Raw genomic sequence first — 23,094 nt, 5'->3', positions numbered from 1 at the left:
CTCTTGTCACCACTTCATAAAATGTGCTTCCACCACTGCACCTCCCGTCGTGTACAGTGTGTGCACTTTTGAACTGGAATAAAATGGACAGGAAGGACTGTGTCTAGAACGCGTATGGAGTGGTCAAGTTTTTGCAGCCGCTTGTATGCTAAAAATGAGCAAAGAAAAGAGGCTGGGAAGGTATTTAAAGCATAGCAAAATATACTGTGTGGTTATCAGAAAAAGAGGATCAGTTTCCTCCCCACCTTCCTCTGTCCAAAGGGTTTGGAAAGTGTTAAGGTCCTGGGTGAGCAAAGGGGATCTTGTCTTGGGACATTCTCCTCCAGTGCTGGCCTAAGTCACCTGTGCTGCCTTCAGTAGCACAGCAGTGCTGCATCCTCGGGCTGCCAGGCTTTTCTCCTCTCTCCTCCACATCTCCTCCCCTTGCAGGTCACCTGTAAGCCGTTGATCTGGGCACAGAAGTGTTCTTTCTTCCCAGCTGGAATTACTGAAAGGAGCAAATTCAACAGCTGTGCAGCAGCAGTATGGCAGCCGGGGAGCTCAAAAAGATCTCTGGTCTAAGTGTGGTTCCAAGCTCATTTGGTCCCTTTTGGGGGGGGGGGGCAGTCTTTAAAGAATGAGGCTGGGGAGCCAGTGGAAGAGGTTCTTTTAAGAGCAGGCTTTCCCTCCGTTGGAGGGGGAGAGACTAGTCAGCAGCAGCAAAGTAATATATTACTAGAGATGGAAAAATGGCAAACAAGGACAGAGCATATGGAAGGTGGAAGGGAGAACTATGGTTGGACTTGGAGCTGGGTAAGTACATTAAGGGCACATCAACATTACAAGGAAATACTAGCTTGCTTGTCTGCCATAGCCAAGATGTAGGGGGGATGTCTTTTAATGCTAGTGTGGATGGGGAAAATATGGCATACTGGCTGTGGTAGCTTTTAAAAAGAGTAGAGTTAAAAAACAGGACTGGGTGTCCACTCAGTGTGTCCCTCCCTAACCTCTTATGAAATGGGAAATAATGGAGTAGAACCTCTCTGCTTACCCTGTAGTTTTAATATTAAATCTTATTTTTTTAAAAATGAGCTCCCTTTTGCCCCTTAAAATAGGGACCCAAATATTGGGCCTGAACTGCCATAGTTGTGGCCCTTACATTAAAATAGGTACCTCTCTTTTTATATGTAGCGAGTCCTACTACACAGCAGCCCTACTAGGAAATCTTACAAGCACCAGCAGTTATTGTCTATGGAACGCATTTTGTTTAAACTCCCATGTTTTCTGTCTTGCAATGTATTTCTCTTGCATCCAGAGAGAAATATTAGAGCTTGTGCGGCAATCACTTGTTGCGGGGATGAACTTGCAGACACTCTCTCTTCCAAATGGGGACACTCAAGCACCTCTAGAGGGCAGAGTTTATTTTTCTTTCAGCTACTGATCTAATTAACATTGGTAGCCAATTAGGTTGGCTGCTGATGGAAACTCAAACAGTCCCCATCCTGTCATTAAGCAACGGCCTTCTCTTGTGTCTGGTTGTTTCTCCATCTCCCGCTTTGGAAATGATTTTTTTTTTGTGTGTGCCCTCTATTCTGCACCCCCGTATGAGGCCTTTGCTCCTCTTACTCGTGCTTCGCACCACCCCCTTCAGGGCCTATGCTTTGCACTCCCTCCCTTGAGCCCTAAAACAATGTTAAGGAAAGATGACCCTTTCCTCTCCCAGACTGCAGCAGCTGGCTTCACTGGCTGAAAAACTGAGATGGGGTGGAGCCAGAAGCCTCCGTTAAGCAGTGGGTTTCCTCCTGGGGCTGGGGGCCATGGCCCCACTCTTTACTGGCCGTAAGGATGAGCAACGGGGGGGAGGGGCAAGGGGCCAGAGAGTAGTGAGCGGGGGTGGGGACTTTGGGGGGAAGAGGTAGCACAGATGCAGGGCCTTGGGGGAAGGGGTGGTGCAGGGGTGGGGCCATGGTTCGGGCACCGGTGGCCCTCCGCTTTTAGGGAGCTTCCACCGCTCTTTTCCTGGGGAGCTGGTGGTTTGAAGCTCTTCTCCCCATCCTGATTTTCAGCAAATGAACAGTAGAACTAGGGTCACATGGTTGTTCCCCCCTAACCAATTGGACCAGTGGATGTAGAAGCAATAGTGGTGAGGCTTGGAAGCTGCTTCTTTCCTCCTGAGCATGGATCAGGGTCATAGCCTTGGGTGGGCCTGGGTGGGCTGCAGCTCACCCACTTAGCATCCAGGCCCACCCAAATCGGGGCCAGAGCCCCCCAAATCCACAGGCTGGGAGGGGGTGAGTTGTCCCAAGCGGGGGGCGTGCCTAGTGGGGGTGGGTCTGGGCAGGGCTAGTGCTGGGGCCGGAGACTGGGGCAGCAGCACATGGCGCTGGCTGGAAAGGAACCCAGGCAGATAGACACCGAGCCGGGGGCGAGAGGGATGCGCGGAGCTCAAGCCCCATCCGCCCCATGGACACGCCTCTCAGCCTGTGTGCTCTGGGCGGTCTTATCTTCTGTTGCTCGCTGAGTGGTAAGGGCCAGCTTGAGGGCGTGGGGGAAGGCGGGCTCTCCATCCCTCCTCCTCCTCCCCCTTCACCCTCCCCCTGTCATTGCCCGCACACTCAGGGCCTACCCAATTTTCCTATCCTAGCTACGCCACTGGCAGGGATTCTAGTTTTACGTGATTAAAAACTAAATTCTCTGATTTAAAACAACTTAAAAATCCACATTTTTCCACAATTAAAAGGAAATGCTGAACTTTAGTTTTCCGAGGCAGCTGGGGTCGGGCAGGCAGCCCCGCACGATACTTTCAGAGATACTGGGATTTTCAATAAAGTTTAATTAATGATTGATATATGTTTTTATTTTTTCACAAAATATACAAACTAAAGATTCCGTGTTTTTCCGCAGAGAACAGATTTCTAGGATTTCTGCTGATTAGTGATTAGCAGAATTGCCCCCAATCTGGGATATAGTAGATTATGGAGACCTGTACAAAACTACATAATTCCTACAGTTGTGGGGTGAATTTAAAGCCCTGTGGCCTCCTCCATGAAAATATTGTTCATAGGCTGTGTTGAGGACTAATGAACATACAGTGTTTTGAACACCAGATACTGCATAGTGATTGTTATTAGTGTAACCAAGTCACACTTGTAAATTCTGATGGGTGATGACCAGAGACTGTGCAGCCTAGTGGATAGTGTTGGCAAAGGCACGGAGTTCAAATACTACTACAGTTGCTCTTTTGTTTAAAAATTTCCAAAATTGTGTTTAAAAGTTTGTCATCAGTGTAATTTCAGATAGAACTAATTCACACCACATCTAGGGAAGTAATCAAAGAAACTCTGATCCAGAATATTTCCAATGTGTGTGTTTTAAAATAGAGAGATAGCAAATGGGCATGACAGTACACGTGTACTAGCTATAGCAGTCATTCTCGAACTTCTGTACTGGTGACCCCTTTCACATAGCAAGCCCCTGAGTGTGACCTCCCCTTATATATTTAAAAGTATTTTTAATTTATTTAACACCATTATAAATGCGGGAAGCAAAGCGGGGTTTGGGGTGGAGGCTGACAGTTCACGACCCCCCATGTAAGAATCTCATGACCCCTGGAGGGGTCCCGACACCCAGTGTGAGATCCCCTGAGCTTTAGGAACAGCTATATTAGAAAAGAGTTTTTACCACATAGGTCATGATCCTGTAAACACCATCCAACATGATACGCCCCTGGATCCCCCATGCTTATGGGACTAAGCACTAGAGCACCAGGGAGTACGTGTTTGCAGGATTGGGTCCTGAATAAGGTATATTTAGAACTTGCACAGCACCTCTAGCCAAAGATCTCAAAGTGCTTTACAAAGCTGGGTATTAGCGCAAATTTACAAATGAGGAAACTGAGCCACAGGGAGGTTAAGTGGTTCGAACCAGGCCACCCTGCAAGCTACTGGCAGAGTGGAGAATAAAATCTAAGTCTCCTGACCCTACTCTCCAGCTCTTAATGGATTGGCTAACAAGCTTTCCTTATTACTGATTTATCCTGTTAAATATAGTGGCCTACATTTTCAAAAATGTCTGGTGGTTTTTGGTGCCTCAGTGATTGGACACCCAACTGAAGACCCGGTAAGCAGGGCTGATTTGACAGAGGGCAGGTGTACTGTATAACTTTTTTGCTTTAGTATCACCAGTTATATTGCAAGTAGTGTAGGGCAGAATTGCACAGTAAGCGGTGATGTTACCAGATATCAAAAACTTTCACAACAGGTGCCTCTTATTCATTCTCTCCATTCTCTCAGTTATATTCTCAGCTGTGGATGTGGCCACAGTATCCTGGATACTAGTCTATGTGAACTAGTGCAAGGCTATTACTTGTCATGGTAGCTGTGGTACTGCTTCTGAAATCACCTCAAGTTTCACTCAAAGTAGGGTCACAGGCCTTCTTTTCTATTACAGTACTACTATTTTCTTCTAACAAGAGAAATTGGCAGGGGCGTTGGAGAGAAAGATTTTAAAATTTCTATCTTCTACCCAAAATAACAATATGAACAACATTTCAATCCAGTAGTTTAATTTTTTTCCCCATACTACGCCCCTACTACCCTCATTCCTGACTCTAATTGCTATGAGTCACATGATATAAACTGAATAATGTTCTGTCTCATTAATATACATAAGTTACAAGGTTTAGAAAAGCCCTAACATTACCTTTCTTTAAACATGCTTTCTGCATTCTAGTTGCTATGATGACATAATGTAGATCTTCAGTATGGTGTTTTACATCATGTTTAGAACTTCATTAGTTACTATAACTACAAAATATTGTTTAAACAACTTCTGTTAAAAAAAATGTGGTTACCTTCTCGCTATTAATGAGGCAGGATTTTCTCTCCTCTGAGGCATGCATTATGACTAGGGAAACATTCACATAATTTTGTACATTGAAGGCTGACTCTTCTTTTGTTTTCTGGTGGATTCCCATTAGAAATCTAGGTAACACTTTCCCAATCGTTATTCACAAACACTACTTTCGTATAGCCAGGGCATTTCACTGATACATCATCAATAACAGTGATCACTAAACCTCAGTGTTGATTTACTGCCTAGAAGACCCTCCAGTGGTTTTGATGTTATATAGTCTTGAATAAATACTGCTTGTGATTTTGTACTTGGTGTGTTTGGATAGTTTAGTACGATTGGTCTCTCCATATATTTTATATCATTTACCAGATCTTGCACAGAACAATGCCTAGCTTGTCTGTTCCCTAGACCCAGTCACTCACAGTCTCTCCAGTCAATAGCCACACAACAGCATTATAAGAAAACAAAGGTAGCAGAGGTGGCCTTGGTAATCTCCAAAGGCTGACAGCATACAGTCAGCTGCAGACTCCCTCATTCTGAAAGATAGAGTGGTTTTCACCCTAACTGTGGTAAAATTTCCAATATAGGAGATGTCCCATTATAGCCCATGGATTAATACAGGCTTTTAATATTGACCAGGATCCAGATAGCAAATTGTATTTTATATGGGGAACTTTTTGTTCAGACGATGGGTTTTAATCCATCAGACTTAAAACAAAAATAGTCTTTATCCTAATTTGTTTTAGACATTTTGCTTGATAGGATAAAGTTTGCATACGTAAAAGAAAATTATTGAAGAGTGTTCTTGAAGGTGGATTGCTACATTTTCATTAAGAATTCTGAATTTTATTATCCATTTAAACCTTTTTTGTGAGAAGATTATTAGTTTTTTGGCAGAAACCAAGAGCAGACTGTACATATCAGGGTGGGGGAAGAGGAAGGAATTTCTTGGGTTCCAGCTACATTCTTGTCCTATTTATGTCAATTTTGATTTTTCTCTCTTGTGTTATGCTGGTGGCAGTTACATAGTAAAATAATGGCAGTTAGATTTTTGGACACCTTATTTACAAGAACAGCAGAACCACAGTATAACTAAAAGATAAACTTTTAATGCAGAAAGCCATCCATTTTCCTTTGGAATAGTATGTAAAGTATTTCACACCATGTCTCGAAACATGGGAAGAATCTGATATTGTCTGCTGGATTTAATTCAGAAATCTGAAGTTCTATAACTAAAGTGTTTTGTTTTATCCTTCCTTTTTCATGTTTCAGATGTGTTTTGCTAGAAACAAATTTAAAAGGTTACACACAAAAATTAACCTGATAGTTAAAATCTCATTAGAACTATATTCACATAAAATGATTCATACCACAATGGTGATATATTTGAAACATCTAGAGAGACTTACTCCTTAATACAAATGCAAAAGATCAAATTAACCAGAACCATCTTCTCTTTCAACCCTTGTGCTGTAATGCAAAATCCTGTTTCTTACAGAATTTACGTTAAGAAACTCCCCCTACTGCGTTCTCTTTTTAAATCTAGAGTCATTCTATTATGCTTGGCTACCCCTGTACAACCCTGATGAAGTCAATAGGTTTTGATGTAACAGAGCAGAAATTAGGGTTCAAAGCCTTGTTTAGCATAGTCAATTCACTTTTTATAGTATATATTCAATAGGACTCTACATATCTGCACAGCATACAACATTGTGTAAATTGTTTTCTAACAGCTATGCATACCAATCAAAAAAATGCCATGCTAACATGCATGTGTATATAGCTTAGCCACCTTCCTTGCTTGTGAGAAAATGTGTATGTTAATTACTAAGAGGATTTTAATGTCCTGTGATTGTGAATAAATTATAGTAACTGCGAGTGGAAACCCTATTGGCATAATTTAGCATTTGACCCTCTAATAAAATTCCCCATAAAGGAAAGAGACTGCATTTTTATAGCTTGCCTGTGACACTGCATTTCTTTTGCAGGTTTTATGACAGACATCTGTTAGCATGGTCTTCGGGGCCCAAGACTGATAAAGATCTGGCCTACTGGAGAAGAAGAGGACAAGACTTTAGCGTATTACTGGGTTACACTGACAAAGGAGACTCTGAAATGAGAGGATTGGCACCACCCCATGAGGTGTACAGACATGCTAAAGAAAGTCAGCTGGAGGTAGGAGCAGGAACAGAGAGTGTGACAAGAAGTGGCTTGCAGGAGACCTGGAAAGTGCCTGGTGATTACAAATGGCAAAGTTTAAGAACAGAAAGCTGGAAACAACCTAAAAAATTAGGAAGACAAATGTCTGATGGTGATAGAGAGAAACTGCTTCAAGATCTGTACTCATTGAGCCTGGGAGACAGTGTACTTAGCTCCCATAACAAAGGGAAATCACAATCATTGCCAAGAGTTCTTTCACCAGAGACCCTGAAGTGTGTGGAAATACCCTCCCTGGTGAATAATCATCATTTCCTAAGTGGAACTAAAGCATCCTCTGGTCCCCAAAACAGACAGCCTTTAGAATTCACAAAACCCAGGGAAACAGGAAGCCACCTTCTTCCTCTGGCCAAGCCCAAGTATGGCAGACCCCTTAAACCTCCTTCCTATGAACTGCACCGACAGATGAGGGCACCTGTAGAAACCAGTGGCTTTCAGGACCACCAGCAAATAGATGAGCCCGTTTCATATTTAGCCAAAGGTAATGAGCCGAAGCAAGACGCTTACATTCCAGACTCTGGTTTAGAGCCCCCTGTCTATATACCACCTCCATCTTACAAGTCCCCACCTCAGCCAAGTGTGAATCAGCATTCCCTCAATGAAGTGCCTAACTATGACTTGTGCTTTGACAATGGTCAGCGGCATTCAGTAGAGAGGACCCTCAGCAGCCATCGACCCTCCACTAGCACATTGGAAACTGGGGGTGAACACTGCAAAGATGACCACCTTCCTCATGAAAAACAAAGCCATTCCAGGCACACTGATGACTACCTGAATTCCATTCAGTATATTCCTTTTGATGATCCTCGAATACGGCATATTAAAATAGCACATCCCGAGAGCCTCCAGAACAACACTAAACACACTGAAAATACATGTAGGACCAATCCTACTGCTTTGCAGGAGAGAACTATCGAACTACAATACAATAGTGCCTTTTTGGATCCATCAAACTTACTAAATACTGTAAAGGGTGAGAGAACTCCTGACAGCACCACGCATTGCAACAGGTGGTTGGCAGCATCCAACGGACATCAGGAAAACTGGGCCCTGCCTGACCAAAGAGACAGTGGTGACACAGATAATCACCCCCCTGAAAATGAAACTAATCAGGAGTACACAAAGGGCAACCTTTCTGTAAGAAACCCACATATGGATAGCACCTGTGAGACTGTTACTAGAGTAAAAAAGTTTGAACCTGGAACTGGGATGCAGAGCAAAAAGAGTTCAAAGAAAAAAATGAATGAAACTATATTTTGTTTGGTGTCCATCCCAGTTAAATCTGAATCAGGTCTGCCAGATACTGATAGGAACAATAACTTAACACAGAGCCCTGATAAGAAGAATGAATTTGATAACAGTGGAGCTTTGCAAGAACAAAGTCTTTTAAGTATGTCTTCCACCGACTTGGAGTTACAAGCTCTCACAGGAAGCATGACCAATAAAACTGAGTTACAAAAACAAGAGCTATGGAAACCAGAGGAGTTCAAACAAATGAATGACCTCAGATTTACTCAGCCTACAAAACACAGGGAACTCAAATACTCTGGCTCTTGGCCAGGTGATCAGTACAAAGACCAGCAAACACAGACCTGTTTCACTGAAGACCCTAAAAGCTCACAATTTTTCCATGGTATAAAACCTGGTGAACCAAATAATAAACTGATGGCTCCAAAATTCTTAGCCTGTACAGCATCTTTGGTTGGGTCAGAAGAGGCAGGTTTATCCCCCGATGACAGAAAATGTAGGCAGAATACATACAATATGAAAGGTCAGATGAACCTCAATCCATCCAGCAATAGTGCATTTTCAAGGACTGCCACCTCCGTAATTCAGGTACATTCACCAAAGGCATACCAGAGCCAGCCTTATGGGTCCTGCACAGCCATGCCCACCCAGGAAAGGGAAACTGGCACAATTCCCAGGGGTGATGTGGTCAAGGGTGAAGCAAGTGCTCCCTGCAAGAGTAAAGAACTATTTGGTCAGTTTCTTTTGAAACCTGTTGGTCGCCGTCCCTGGGATGCAATAAGTGAGTTAGAAAGTTTTAACAAAGAGCTCCAAGAACAGGAAGAAAGCACTAGTAGTGAAGATGGCATGGAGAGTGAGGGAGCAAAGCAGGGCTGTGTTCCTACAAAGATAGGGACCTCCAGAACTGATGAATCAACCCAGGAACTCAGGCCTTGTAAGCAGCTAAAAACTGTGGTACCAGAAGTTCCTATATTTAAACAAGGAAGAGTTAAAAGTAAGTCTGAAAGTTGGAGTACAGAGCTTAAGTCTGATGATCCACATATCTGTGTTGGATCACAAAGCTCCTTGAATGCAAAAGAGCGCGGTAGTTTAATCAAGCCAGCAGGTGGAAGTGTGATAACAGAAACAAGAAACCAGGAAGCCAAGAACAGAACAAACAAACAGCGAGCAAGTTCAGGCCCAGTCAATAGAGTTTTGTCCAGTAGTCCAAGTAATGCAAATCAGAGTAATCCATTCAGTCATGCAGACTTAAAGGAGACAAAAGAAGATAGAAATTACATAGCTAATATGTTAGATTTTGTAAAACAGAACAAAAGCGCAACTCCCAGGAGTGATACACTTTTAGAGAGAGGATCTATAGTAAGATTGTCTTTAACTAATAGAAATCAAGGTCATTCTGAGCCAGATTTGAGGTCTGTGGGACTGGATATTGACCCTGAACCAGGTGCTAACAACTCTGATTTTTCTTCTAATGCAAATGCAATGGGGATCCCCCAAAATGAATCACTGCAGGCAAGAGCTGCAAGGATTCTGGGTATAGAGGTAGCAGTGGAGTCTCTAATTCCTGGGGACAGAACTGGCCTCCACCAATATACCAGCCCTGCAAATAGTGTCCAGGATCCTGAATTACCAGTAGGGGGAACAGTACGTGACAAAGTAGAAACAAAAGACAGCTCTTATGAGGGCAGACGAAAGTGTGGCTGGACAGAAAGTTCTCTCTTTGTGGGCGAGAGAGACTTCCCATTTTGGGCTGGTGAATACCAGAGCACTGACCTAGAAGCCAGATCTAAAACTCTGGTAACTGAGCGAGGTTTTGAACAGCGTGCGGGTCTCAACAGGCAAGATGAGGATCCAGACCTGCCTTGCAAGTCTGTTACGCATCAAATTGCTGAAAGAAACGTGATCATTCCAAGCTCGGAAAAGAGAGTTAGAAGCACCTCAAAGGTGATTGAGACCTTACAAGGCAAACTTGCCTCTCCCCCTAGCCGAACAGTCATGGATCGTTTGGTGAGAATGAAAGAGGTTGACTCAGTTTCCCGTATGCGACGTCTGAGTATCAAGAGTGCAGATTCAGGGGAGGAAGTAGATGAGGAGAAACCACCAAGGGTACAAGAGGAGAGAGGAAGCTATGCGCCACTCAGCGGTAATGAACTCTCTCGCAAAATGGTGCACACAGGTGCTGTTTCCAAGCGCATTATCTCTCTCGATGAAAATGGACACGTAACTACGATAGGCAAGAAGAAGGCTGACCGAGATTTTTGTTTAGGTAAGGCCCAGTTTTACCATTATCTGTGATTCAGTTGGGCTCTGTTTTAACAGGGAATGTACATCTACTCCCCCCTGTGGTATCCTCAAAAGAAATAATCTTCCTGTTTACCTCCTGCCACATACTACAGCTGCTAGTATAGTAATTTAATAGGCTATAAACAGATTAGTTGTTAATAAAGAATTGTAGTTTTCTTGCAGTGAGCATTATCCTCTAAGTTATTGCAGCCACTTGGGTTCTGATTACTGAAGTTAATTCATAAAGTTGTAGGACTTTCCCCATTACCTAACTGTTTCAGAAGACTGAATATGTCAAAAATAAAGAGAAATATCACAATACCTGCCCTGGTTTTGCACTCATACATTATGATCCCACCCTTTCCATGAATATCCAGGTTTTCATTCTCAGTCAATTCTAGTCCTATTCTATAGTCAATAGATAGGAACACACATCAGGACTGAGAAGAAATAAAAAACAGACTTATAAACCTGCTATATTCTAATCTGAAGCCACAGGGAAAGGGTTAAATGTTCAGGGTAGAAATTCGAGATAATATTCATGAGACATTATACAAAATGTTTCAGATAACTGATATCCCCAGAGAAAACATGAGGCTGAATCTTTCAGCATATGCTTTGGAGTCCTCTGCTCCTTGGGTCAAGGGTAGTCTTGTCTGCTTCTTAAGTAACTCCAAGTTAACTTATGAATTGATCAACTCTCACATATGGTCTTTTGAACATAGTGAGGTGCTAATTAAATTAATGGGTACCCTTGAGAAGTGTAGCAATAGCTCTATATAAAGTCAGGCATGCCACCTGTTCAGAGACTTTAAATTGGTTGGAAAGAATAAATGCATGGTACTTGGTAGGCAGGTTGATAACCCAATACCTAATGTTTCTTTTGTTTTCCCCACTTCCTCTCTAATAGCTGAAAACCCACCTTGAAATTCACAAACACTTCTTATTTAACCCAGTCAGTATAAATCTATGTAAAATTCTCCAGTGTAGGGAGATGGAGATTAACTTAACCGTACTTTAAAGGGATTTTATTTGTTCCCACCCCAGACCCAGGAGTGAACTGCATGAATTCTAAGTAGGGTGACCAGACAGCAAGTGTGAAAAATCGGGACAGGGGGTGCGGAGTAATAGGAGCCTATATAAGAAAAAGACCCAAAAATCACGACTGTCCCTATAAAATCGGGACATCTGGTCACCCTAATTCTAGGTAAGCATCAGAATCCCCCCCACCCCCAGCTCCTACCGTTCAGGCCTTAGTCTTTGTTTCATTTCATGCCCCCTCCATCTCAGATTCTCCTTCCCCATTGAACTATACTGTACACTCCAGACTCACGGTGTAGGCAAATTCAACTTCCCTGCACTAGCCAGGCCTGCTGTGCCTCATAGTGGTTTCCTGTGTCTTCCTCCCTTGAGATTTTCTGCTGGGCAGGAGAGCAGCAGCTGAGCCTCCCTAGAAGCCCTTCTAGTGTACACTGCTACAGGGATGTATCAATTCAGACGTGATTTATTGATTTATTTATATTACTATAATGCCTCAGAGCCCCAGTGGTTTCCCAGGACCCCATTGTGCTAGGCACTGTCCAATCATAGAACAAAAAAACCAAGCCCCTGTCCCAAAGAGCTTACAATCTAAGTGCCCTGGTTTATGCCAGAGTAAATCAGAGCTGAATTGACCCCTATTGCTGAATTGTACAGTTTGTTCCCATCTAGGTACAGCCTTCCTTGGTGGGGACAATGCCACCTCAGAGCACAGAGAGGAATTTTGCTCCTTTGCAGCTGTAACAACATTTCCCACAACTGGATAGAATTTGATCTTCATTTCCTCTTAATCAAGTCTTATACTACAGGGCATAGTGCTCAGGGGTTGGGAAGGAATCGCCTCCACCAGCATCCTCCCATCCTCAAAACACTAACTTGTTCACGCCCAAATATGGAGACAAGTGACACTGAAAAATCTCAAGTCTTGGCCTCTGAGGTGTAGTCTGGAGTATAAAACTAAGTTTTGTAGAGGCTTCACGCTTTGCCTTCTCTACTATTCCACACCACCCAAGTCCCATGATGGCTTACAGTACAACCTCAGAGTTACAAACACCTCGGGAATGAAGGTTGTACCCAACTCTGAACAAAATGTTCTGGTTGTTCGTTCAAAAGTTTACAACTGAACATTGACTTAATACAGCTTTGAAACATTACTATGCAGAAGAAAAATGCTGCTTTTAACCATCTTAATTTAAATGAAACAAGCACGGAAACAGTTTCCTTATCTTGTCAAACCTTTTTTAAACTTTTCCTTTTTTTTTTTTTTTTTTTTTGTCTCTGTTGCTGCCTAATTGTGTACTTCCGGTTCCAAATGAGGGGTGTGGCTCACCGCTCAGTTCCTAACTCTGAGGTTCTACTGTATGTCTAGTAAGAGGGTAGACTGGAATGGGGAGGTGGTGTAAGGACTCACTAAGTATCCAGTAGAGTTTTATAGAAAAGAGCCAAAGTGCCATGCAGCGTGGACTGGAAAAGACTGATGTCTATCATAGTTTCAGACCAGGTCAATCACAGAGGCTAGAGGAGTCACCAAACAGAGATTCTCATCCAAAGCCTTGTTTTGCTATTTTTATACAATAACTTGTCAAACGCACCAGTTATTTTTAAATGAGGGAGTTGGAGTTAAAATGAAACACTGTACAAGAGACAACCCCTTATTATGCAAATTATCATTGTAAGAGACCACCCTAATGTCTTCCCAAACACACGAGTCCATTTCTGCTCCATCATTATTAAAGATCACTTCTTAAGCTGCTGATTTTGGTTTTTGAGTGCATACTTAAGCCAGGTTTCACTGTATTTTGAATGAATGGGAATAAACCAATGCCGTTGTCTTTCAAAGGACACTGTAAAAGTATTTCACACAATTCAAAAAAAAAAAAAACCAATTCCTCCCAACTGTTTATAATAATTATCTTGGAACCTTGAAATGGAAATCTTTTACCTTTCCAAGCTTTTATTCCATTGTCCAGTGTGCACCCATATCCCCGCCTTTCCATCCCTCCCAGCCCCCACCCCCACACAGTGGTTTTAGGGCCAATTGTAATTACTGGGCTGCAAGCATTTGGGTAAGTTACCAGTCTCATTGATGTCGGTGGGAGTTTTACCAGTGACTAGTATCAGGGGGTAGCCGTGTTAGTCTGTATCTACAAAAACAACAAGGAGTCTGGTGGCACCTTAAAGACTAACAGATTTATTTGGGCATAAGCTTTCGTGAGTAAAAACCTCACTTCTTTACCAGTGACTGAAGTGGGACAAGGATTTCCTCCTTAGTATGTTGATTTTGCTAATTAGCTGTCTTGTACAGTAAGCTAATGAGCTATCTAACTGAGGGGATGTGGGCTGGGGGACTTTTTGGATTTTTGTTGTCAGATGTGAGGAAGAAAAGTCAGAGTTAAAAGCCAGGGCTGGAAAGCAGGAGACTTGGGCTTATGTCCCTGTTCGGCTGTGGAAATGCCACTGTGGCCATGGGCAAGTCGCTTAACCTCCATGAAGTGCTGGTGCTAATTAGTCACCCACCTAGTAAGGGGGATCTCGCTTTATTCCCTAAGGTCAGTGAGTGCTTTGAGATCCATCTGGTGGAAGGGGCTTGTAGACGTCTGGACTCACCCCTGTGGCGCCTCCTGCTGGTCGTCCAGGGAATTAGCTCACCAGCCTCAGGAGCACCCTCTGCAGGGCAGTGATCCACCTTGTCCTCTACATTGGCCCCGTGTCCCTCCCAGGACCCCGGTGCCCCTTGCTCTGGGTGATGCCCCCTGGCAATACCCACACATGCTAGGTCTCCCCTCCCAGGGGAACCCCCACCCACTAACCCCACCTCACCTCACGATAAGGCCACTGCCAGTTCCCATCTAGCTCCCACTCTCTGGGGCAGACTGCAGCATAGGCCACTCATCATCGGCAAGGTTGGGTTTGGACCTGCTGCCTTGCCCTAGCTCCGGGCTGCCCTCTGCAACCCCCAGTACCCCTTGGCCTATTACCAGGCCACAGCCTGGGGCTATCCAGGCTGGAGCTCCCCAGCTCCTTAGCCTTTCCCCAGCCCTGCTCCACTGCAGCCAGGCCCTTCTCTCTCTCTGAAGGCAGAGAGAGACTCTTGAGTTCCTGGCTCCCAGCCTCTTTATACAGGCCATCTGGGCTCTGATTAAGGTGTGGCCCAGCTGCAGCCACTTCCCCCAATCAGCCAGGGTTTTACCTTGCCCTGCCCCAGCCCTCTGCAGGGCTTTTTCAACCTCTAGGGGCAGGTGCAGGTGTCCGTGTCCACCCCGCTACAGGGCTATTGAAGTGCAGTGTATTCCTAAGTAGTAAGCAGGAGGGCAATAGTACGAACTGGTTTAAATTACATGAGCTTGTCTCATGAAATAAAACATTCAACCAGCTCATTTCATCCCTGGTGTAACCCCACCCACAACCGTGAATTTGGTTGAGTGTGCTCAGAGCCTGTTGGGCACTTCAGTCTCTGTCATGCATGAATAGGCTCCTAGAAGCGGAGAAAGCAAGACAGTGATAGTCTGCACCCAAATTCGATGAAAATTTGGACATTTACAAATCTACAACTCAAGGACCACAGTCTGTTCAATTCCTGCATAGGTTTACAATGGGGAGGGTGGAAGAAGCTCTGGACAGGGACCAGCCAGGATTCCACTGGGAAGTGAAGTGCCTGTTCCCTGTTAATGCCCTGCATGGTTGTTAGCTGTCTGTGAGCAGAGTAAAACAGTCCCATGCACTGCACTGGCTGGGTGCTGAGGGGGAACATGCTGCACCATCCCAGGGTAGCAGACCTACTACTCTAGCATCTACTCCCCCAGCCTGCCTGCCAGCTCTATGACAAAGCCAGAATTCTCCCTGGAGGGTCCAGCCACAACCCAGTCCTTTTGCTGCCTCTTCATGCACCAGGCAGAATCTTGCCCTAATTCATTTGGCTTCAGTTCAGATGGCTGAAAGTGTGAGTAACTTTTCAGAGAATAAATAGTGTTCCAGCTGGGGGAGCTTCCACCATTCTGTGCTCTGATTTTCGCAGGCCTGCGCACTTGCAGCTCTCTTGGGAGTTGATGGGAGTAGCAAGTGTTCAGCACCTCTGGCCTTAAGGGAGAGCCATGATTCAAGAACGTGAATTCCTTTCTAGTTTTATCTTAATCTCCTCCTACAAAGCGTAGTTCCTACCAACCAAAAGGCTAGGTGTATATAAATGGTGAAAAAAATTACATGGGGAAAAAGTGCCCATACCTTGCGGGTTCTTCCCACACAATTGATCCGTAGGGCTTAGATGCATGCATCAATGTCTGTTAGACTACAGCAGTTCTAACAGTATTCGTCTATTGACTTTGATCCATGTTGTCTGTTAATAAAAACGTTTGGACACTGTCAGAAGAAGGTGAATGACACATTTTCTAAAATATATCAGTTGCTGACAAGGTTTCCTTTATTGATTGCCCTGTAAATACTGCAGGGAGGGAGGAAGAGAGTGGCAAGAGAGGAGACAAAATCATACGACACCAATCTGTCAGCTGCAACAAATGTTTATTCTTATAATCTTTACATGGGGTCAAATCCAGAAGTTCTTACTTGGGAAAACTTTCCATTGATTTAGACCTTACTCATATGCACAAGTGCTTGCAGGATCAAATCTGCATAGTCATTCCTGTACACACATGAGTAAAGTTACTCACATGCACCAGTGTTTGTGGGATCAGGCACTGCAGTGGGGGAGTTACACGACCACAGACTATGGGTGTGGTTTTCAAGGACCTAAGTGATTTAGATGCACACATCCCACTGACTTTCAGTGCAGTCCCACCCCAGGACTGCAAGCTGATATGCATGGGAGGATGCAGATATTTGCTTGCATGTAAAAGGGCTTGTCTACACTACGCAGCTTTTAGCGACAAGGCACACAGCCTTATTGCTAAAAGTCAGCGTGTGTGAACTCTCTGTCTGTATTTTGTTGGCAAAATACTTCCTGCCCCGCGAGCGGCATAAGCTTTGTCAGCAGGCGAGCGCTCCTGCTGACAAAGCCACGTTCACACTATTGCTTGCGTCGGCAAAACTTTTGTCTTTGGCGGGTACTTAAAAAAGCCCCCCGGCGAAAGACAAAAGTTTTGGCGACAATGTCGCAGTGTAGACAAGCCCTTACGTGATCAGAACCTGAGTAAGAACTTCAGTTTGAAACCCATTGAAAATATAATAGACCAGCTTTTGTGTATTTTTAGCTAGAAAAATGGGTATAATCTGGTGACGATGCTATTTGTTTACTTGTTGCATTCACCAAAGCATAGGGTTGATTTTCTTTAATAATAATCACATCTTTTGTCTAGCCTCTGTCCGCACAAAATAACTCTGAAAACCATGGCCTGGAGTTTTGCACGCTGGCGGAATTCAGCCGGGCCACAGTGATGTAACACAGCCTCTCTTTGCAGTACCAGCGTTTAAAGCAAATAAATTATTCTGCCGAGTACAGGAGACATTGAGTGCTGAAAAATGAAGACCGAACTGTATCCCCACCTTGTAAAATGGTCATCTGGGTGTGGGTGGAGACACGTTGCCGGGAGGTGTACACTGCCCCTACTTTGCTCTGCAGTATTAAGGTATGTCTGTGCCGTAGTTCAGAGCGAGCCTCCCAGATGGGGCAGACAAACTCGCACTAGCAGGCTAAAAATAGCAGTGTGGCCATTGTGGCACTGGAGGAGGCTTGGGCCCACCCAAGCTCGAGGTCACACTGGGTCCAAGTTCAGGTGGCCAGCCCAAGCCACCTCTGGTGCAGCAATGTTCATACCACTATATGTAATGCGCTAGTGTGAGCCCTGCTAGTGGAGTCTGTCCACCTGGAATGGCAGGTTCGCTCCCAGCTGCAGTATAGACACACCCTCGGGGCCAAGCCCTGGCCCCACTCAATTCAAACTCCTTTTCTAGTTGGTGGGTCTGATCCTGATCTCATCTCCACAAGTTCTACACTGGTGTAGCTCCATTGACTTCAGAAGAGTTCCTCCCAAATCACACTAGTGTAAGTGAGATCAGAATCAGGGCTAATGGGACAGGAATCAGGCTCTAGTCAAGAACTTGCATCTCCAGGGCTCTCAGTCCAGCACCAGCACTGAATTCTCCCACGCAGTGTAAAAAAAGAATAATTGCAAGTTCATTATTCAATTTTTAAATTGACTTTTTGTAAAAGAATAGTGTGTTTGCACGGGTTTTTCTGTACTTCTAAATTAAGAAAACAGTGTCTTGTTTCTCTTGCCAGCTGCATGTACTAAACTTGAGTAGATTTCAGAACCCATCACTCATGGTTTTCCTGTCTTGCATTTTTCAGATATGTACGATCCCTCCAGGGTTGAAAGGGTGTGAGCTGAACACAGATGAGAATCTAGAGATGTCTGCTCTCCTAAGAATGTTTTGCTGATTTTGCTCTGTGTTTTAACACTTGGAAATTGCCTCCATTTGTGGTGTTTTATGATATTCTGATAAAGCCTTTACCACTGCCAGTAGGAAATTAGTTATTCACACATATCTGCTTTGTGGAGATCACAGAAAACTCTGACTCTTACTTGGATACCATCTGTTTTTTGTAGCATTAAGACTTAATGCCTATACTTGGCAAAGAGGTTTTATCTAAACGATGTTTAACAGTCTTCAGCTGGGATGGTAAATTCAATGAGACTAGGCTTTGGAGCTTATTCTTCTGTGTACATTTAAACACAGGAGATTAGTCAAATGATTTTAAAGGAATGTGAATTTATAAGCTAAACTTCTGAATCTCTAAAGCCCAAACTCTGCATAAGTTGAGGAATCTTTGGCCATAAGACATGAGTCATGAGTGCTGCTGCACTGTGTGTGTGTGTGTGTGTGTGTGTGTGTGTGTGTGTGTGTGTGTGTGTGGAGGGGGGTGGGAGGGATGCTTTGGAATGAATGCAAGACAAGGCGAATGAATATTGATTTATTGTGAAATCAGTTTGGACTTCCACAGTTTGAATTCATTTTGATTAAATACTTATTTGCCACATGTAGAGAAAATAAAAGCAAACTCCCCAAAGCTCCTAAAAGATCAAGACTTTTGTAATAGAGTGTACAGAACATGTAATTACAGTAGCTGGCAACTAAATGTTTTGAACCAATGCAAACAATACCACTGGCTGTTTTGCACTCAGTATTATCTATTTGTGTTTTGCTGTTTAGAAATTCTTTATATGACACAATAATTGCTGGTTTAAAATAGCCCATTTTAACAAAGTTAACTATATTTCTTGTTACAGAATACTGTCTATTTTTCTACGATGTAAACAATTGTTAAGTGGCCAGTATAAAGAAGTATTATTATTATTATTATTATATTTTAAGAAGAATAATTCTTTTGACTGAAGACAGACCAAGGAGGAATCACTTATGTATCTTAATGCACGTTCCATATGGCCTCATATCCAGTACTGCCACTTTCTTTTGTTGTGAAAAGAACAATCAGTGTATATGTATGTGTGTGGAGTACAGGGTTAATTTCTACAATTTTCCACTCAACTGTTGGATTGTTCTTTTTGGAGCAACTCTTTAGAGAAAACAGCTGAGAACCATCCGTGCTGGTATTGCTGCCATAACATTCCACTGACTGTAATTACCAAAAAGTGGGTTTGGAGCCCCGTCTCGGTGTCTGTGAGCAGCTCTGATAAAGTACCTGGGTTTGTTTGTTAAACGTTTTTATGCGGTTTGGTTTTGAATTAGGCTAGTGTATGAAAATAAATAAATCTGGGTCAAATTCATCCTTGGAGCCAATGGGCATCACGAAGGGGGTGGATAGATTTGGACTGCTTCTTTGTGACATTCAAATATATGGCTTTTTAAACAAAAATTAAAGAGTATATAAAAAGGCCTGTACATTCTGCTGTATTTAATACTGAATTAACCTGCACAATGTTTATGTGTTTTTAAAGCCTTTATGTCCACTTCTGTGGTTTTTTTTAAAGTGTTGTTGTTTGCTGACATTCTTTTGACAATTTATCCATGAATTTCAAGGGCTTCGTTACTAGCCATTCTTGTTTTGTAGAACCACCTTATCTTTTAAACATTTCAAATTCCTGAAACATAAATTTTTGGGTGGTCTGTGAGTTGGCAAAAACAGACCAAAGACACATACTAGGCTTTGGCAGCAAGAATTTCTTATCTGTAACACATGATTCGGTTACACAGGAACTTCATGGAATTTTTAAAAGTTTGTTACATATTCAAAGAAAATGTGATTGTATAATTTATTGAACTGAATCTTGCAGACTTTCTCCAGCTCTGCGTGTGAACAATCTGTATCCATAAGGCTTACCCATCGCCATGCTCCTTTCTAAATCTGGTCATGTTATTGCCACTGCCAGTGCAATGACTCCACCTTCAGGAAGGAGGTGAGAGCCCCAAGTCCCCAGACACTTTTCTTCTGTCAGGGGAAGAAGAGTAAGTAGTGAGCTCCCGCAGCTCCTTTCCAGGCTTCTCTGTATTGTTCAGTCCCTTGCCAACCACAAACAATGGGGAGTCACGCTGGTTCCTAGCCTATGCAGTGGGCAGACCCTCTATTTCCACATGTTGTTCTGTGGAAGCCAATGGGATTGTCTGCAGGCCTAAGCACTCACTCGCACAGATCCATCCTTCTGCAGGACTGGGGTTAATTTGTGGTTTACATTTTCCTTTAAAGAATCACTACTTTTCTAGCGCAGGTTCCAGACCTTGCCGCGGGGGAGGCGTTAGGGACAGGAGAGTGTGGCCTTGATTTAGGAAAGTATGTGCTTAGGTCCCCTTGAAGTAATTGAAGTCTGTTAATGGCCAAAGAAATTTGGCAATTGAAATGCCTAGCCATGTATTGGCTCACCCAGCCATTAAATTAACTCGCAACAACCTTTCTAGGAGTAACAAATACATAATTTAGCCTTCACAAGCTCAGGTCATTCAAAGCAAAGATCAAGGTAGATTGTACCAGCGGGGTAGTCTGTGAGTCAGACACCCATATCCTATACAGGGCCACCAAGCTCCCTCAATTTAGATCCAGTGGGGAGACTTCCAAGTAGTGCAGAGTCATTAGAGGTAAGTACAGTGCTTCATACATTACAGCACCCAACCAACCTTGAAAAAAAAGTGATTGTTTAAAATTTACAAGTAATACAAATAATGTGTCAAGTTTGTGCCTATCTGAAAACCTCCAGTCCGGCAGGCTTGTTTATATATAAATATCTGAATTTAGTAAAAAGGCTTTTGCTTCTTCAATGTGATAAGTTGACGGTAATATATATGGTCAGTGTTCCGCTGCCTTGGAAGCACATGCAGCCTGCTGACTGAGGGGTTTCTAGTGCTGGCATTTATGCTGGGAATAGAAATTTAACTTTTGCTACCCTTCGCTTTCATTAGGAGTAGGACTGAACTCCTCCATACCAGGTGTAGGGGGAGGGGAGAAAGAGAGTGAGTGTGGAGGGCAGGAAGAAGGTAAAGTTATTTTGCATTACTAATTGTGAATAGCGGAAGATCCTTCAACTGTACGCTGGCTGCTGCAGCTCAGATCTCCCAGGGTAAGCTGGTATAACTGGAAACAGACTCTTTCCTTGATGGGACCCATTAGACCAAAGAGGCAAGTGGAGGCATGAGCTAAACTGCAGCATAAGCTGTGTTAAATGGAATGGAGAAAATTGGTAAATTGTCTGTGGATCATGGTCCATAAACTGATTGTTTCTGCAACAGTTGGTTTCTTCTAGGTTGGGCTCAACTGCTCTCCATAATTTGGTTATATAGACACCAGGGTCATGATATAGCAGCCCTTATTAATTGGCATACGCTTTACTCACGCGAGGAGCCCCAATGATTTCATTGGGATTACTCCAAAGGGTGCGAGTTTACAGGCTCATGCCTGCAAACCCACAGACAATGGCTACATTGCTGAAGCCATTAGAACACTGTTAGGGAGGTTGAAATGCTAAACATTATTTGCAATTTAATTCTCTTATTTCCAACTCACATGAAAATATTCACCAGAAGCCTCAGTGTGGGAGTAAATCAAAGCTGTTTATCCTAATCACTATTTAAAATAAATTGTTTGAAACATAGAAAAAGATGAATCCTGATGTCCCTATTAAAACCAAAATCCACAATGCTCACTACCACCCATGCTGCCAAATGTTTGCACACGCCTCCCAGTGCTACAGTGCAGGGAGGGGGGGGAAAGAACACAAAGTCTGAAGTGACCAACACAGAGCAGAGAGAAGAAATAAAAAAATGAAATTTCCCATCCAGGGGAAACCACAGGAACATAAAGATTATATAATAAATGAGGAACATTCCACCCTAGACAGTAGAAAGCCTAGCTGTCCAACTCTCGACTGGTTGAAAAAATAACCAGAAACATCCCACAAGTAATTCCTAAACTGGGCAGAAAACAAGAAGATGTAAAATATAGACAATATGCATCAGTGTGCATGTGTGGGTCTTTACGTAAAACGGGAAGTATTTCTAGAGAGAGCTTCAACATGTGGGTCATCTCCGTTGCCAACAATAAGTCATTGCCATTGCTCTAGATAGGCCAAGAGGGGATTCAGAGGGATAAAGGGAGGAAACAGGGGTAAGCAACTACAAAAATATTTGTATAATATCACAGGATGAATGTCTTTAAGGACTTCTTTGTATTTTTCTGCACAATGTAAACACTATGTTTCCATGCTACCATGTAAGTCAGGTGGCGCTGTTGGTCAATAGACATTCTCTAAATAAAGGTTTTGCATGAACATGCTGATCTTCGCTTTTTTGTTCTTGGAAGGAATGGGGTGTGTTAGCTGATGTTTCCCTTCACTTGGAGATAGATAGTGGGACTACTGAAACTTTAAAGCATCATGGTATTTGTCAGGGGAGTATGGTAGCAGCCACTAAACTATGGTCATGTTATGTCCTTATGGATTGAGAATTCACCTTGTAATTAAAGTAAGTGCCCTGAAAAATTACTTCCTGCACCACAAAGCTGGCCCACTTCTTAGGGGATGGCATTATAGCTTGTAACAGACTTTAAATTCAGCTCACTGCCACCTTGGTTGTGCACCATATATTTATTCTGTAGCTTTGGAATCTGTTCTCCCCATGTGTGTGAATCTGGTGGGCCTTTACTGCCTAGGAGCGTGTCATTTACACCTGGGCTAACTGGGAGTAACCTGCTGCCAGATCAGAAGAGCATTTGACATCCAAATGCACGGCATGACACTCCTGTTGTCACTTTAACTTTGTCTCTCTCACTTTTATGTCTTCACTGCAAAAGAGATGTGTGTTTTTACACGGAGGGAGCTAGCTATAGCCAAGAAATCCTAGCCTCAACTACCTACCAAGGTTAAAAACTGCAGTGCCTTGTCTCCAACAGGATTTTACATCGCGAGAGCTATCTTGTTAGCTCTCTCGACATGAAAACACCTTTCTTTGCAATGAAGACATAGCGTAACTGGTGGCAGGAATGGCTGGGACATACAGGTCTTCTATATTGAGTGGCTC

The 23,094-nt window shown here is 43.3% G+C and overlaps 1 protein-coding gene across 17 annotated transcripts in view; it reads left to right on the top strand.

The window, feature by feature from the left end:
• The window catches only part of JCAD (junctional cadherin 5 associated), an 88,473-nt gene extending 66,127 nt beyond the window's left edge, over positions 1 to 22,346 (top strand). For 10 of the 17 annotated variants that reach the window (XM_042858330.2, XM_042858299.2, XM_065582900.1 and 7 more), the window contains 2 exons: positions 6,822 to 10,564; positions 12,277 to 16,908. In XM_042858330.2, the coding sequence (XP_042714264.2) occupies positions 6,822 to 10,564; positions 12,277 to 12,386 (3,853 nt within the window). In that variant the 3' untranslated portion in view covers positions 12,387 to 16,908. Of the gene's footprint in view, positions 1 to 610; positions 793 to 6,821; positions 10,565 to 11,628; positions 11,789 to 12,276; positions 16,909 to 16,928; positions 17,886 to 17,920 lie in introns of those variants that run through there. The other 7 variants (XM_005290948.5, XM_065582903.1, XR_010598219.1 and 4 more) reach the window with 6 other exon arrangements.
• Positions 22,347 to 23,094: the final 748 nt, after the last annotated feature.

The sequence above is a fragment of the Chrysemys picta genome, chromosome 2, assembly GCF_011386835.1.
Source record: "Chrysemys picta bellii isolate R12L10 chromosome 2, ASM1138683v2, whole genome shotgun sequence".
Lineage (NCBI taxonomy): Eukaryota > Metazoa > Chordata > Testudines > Emydidae > Chrysemys > Chrysemys picta.
The sequence above is the reverse complement of the archived record's forward strand: the minus strand, read 5'-3'. Positions and strand labels throughout refer to the sequence as shown.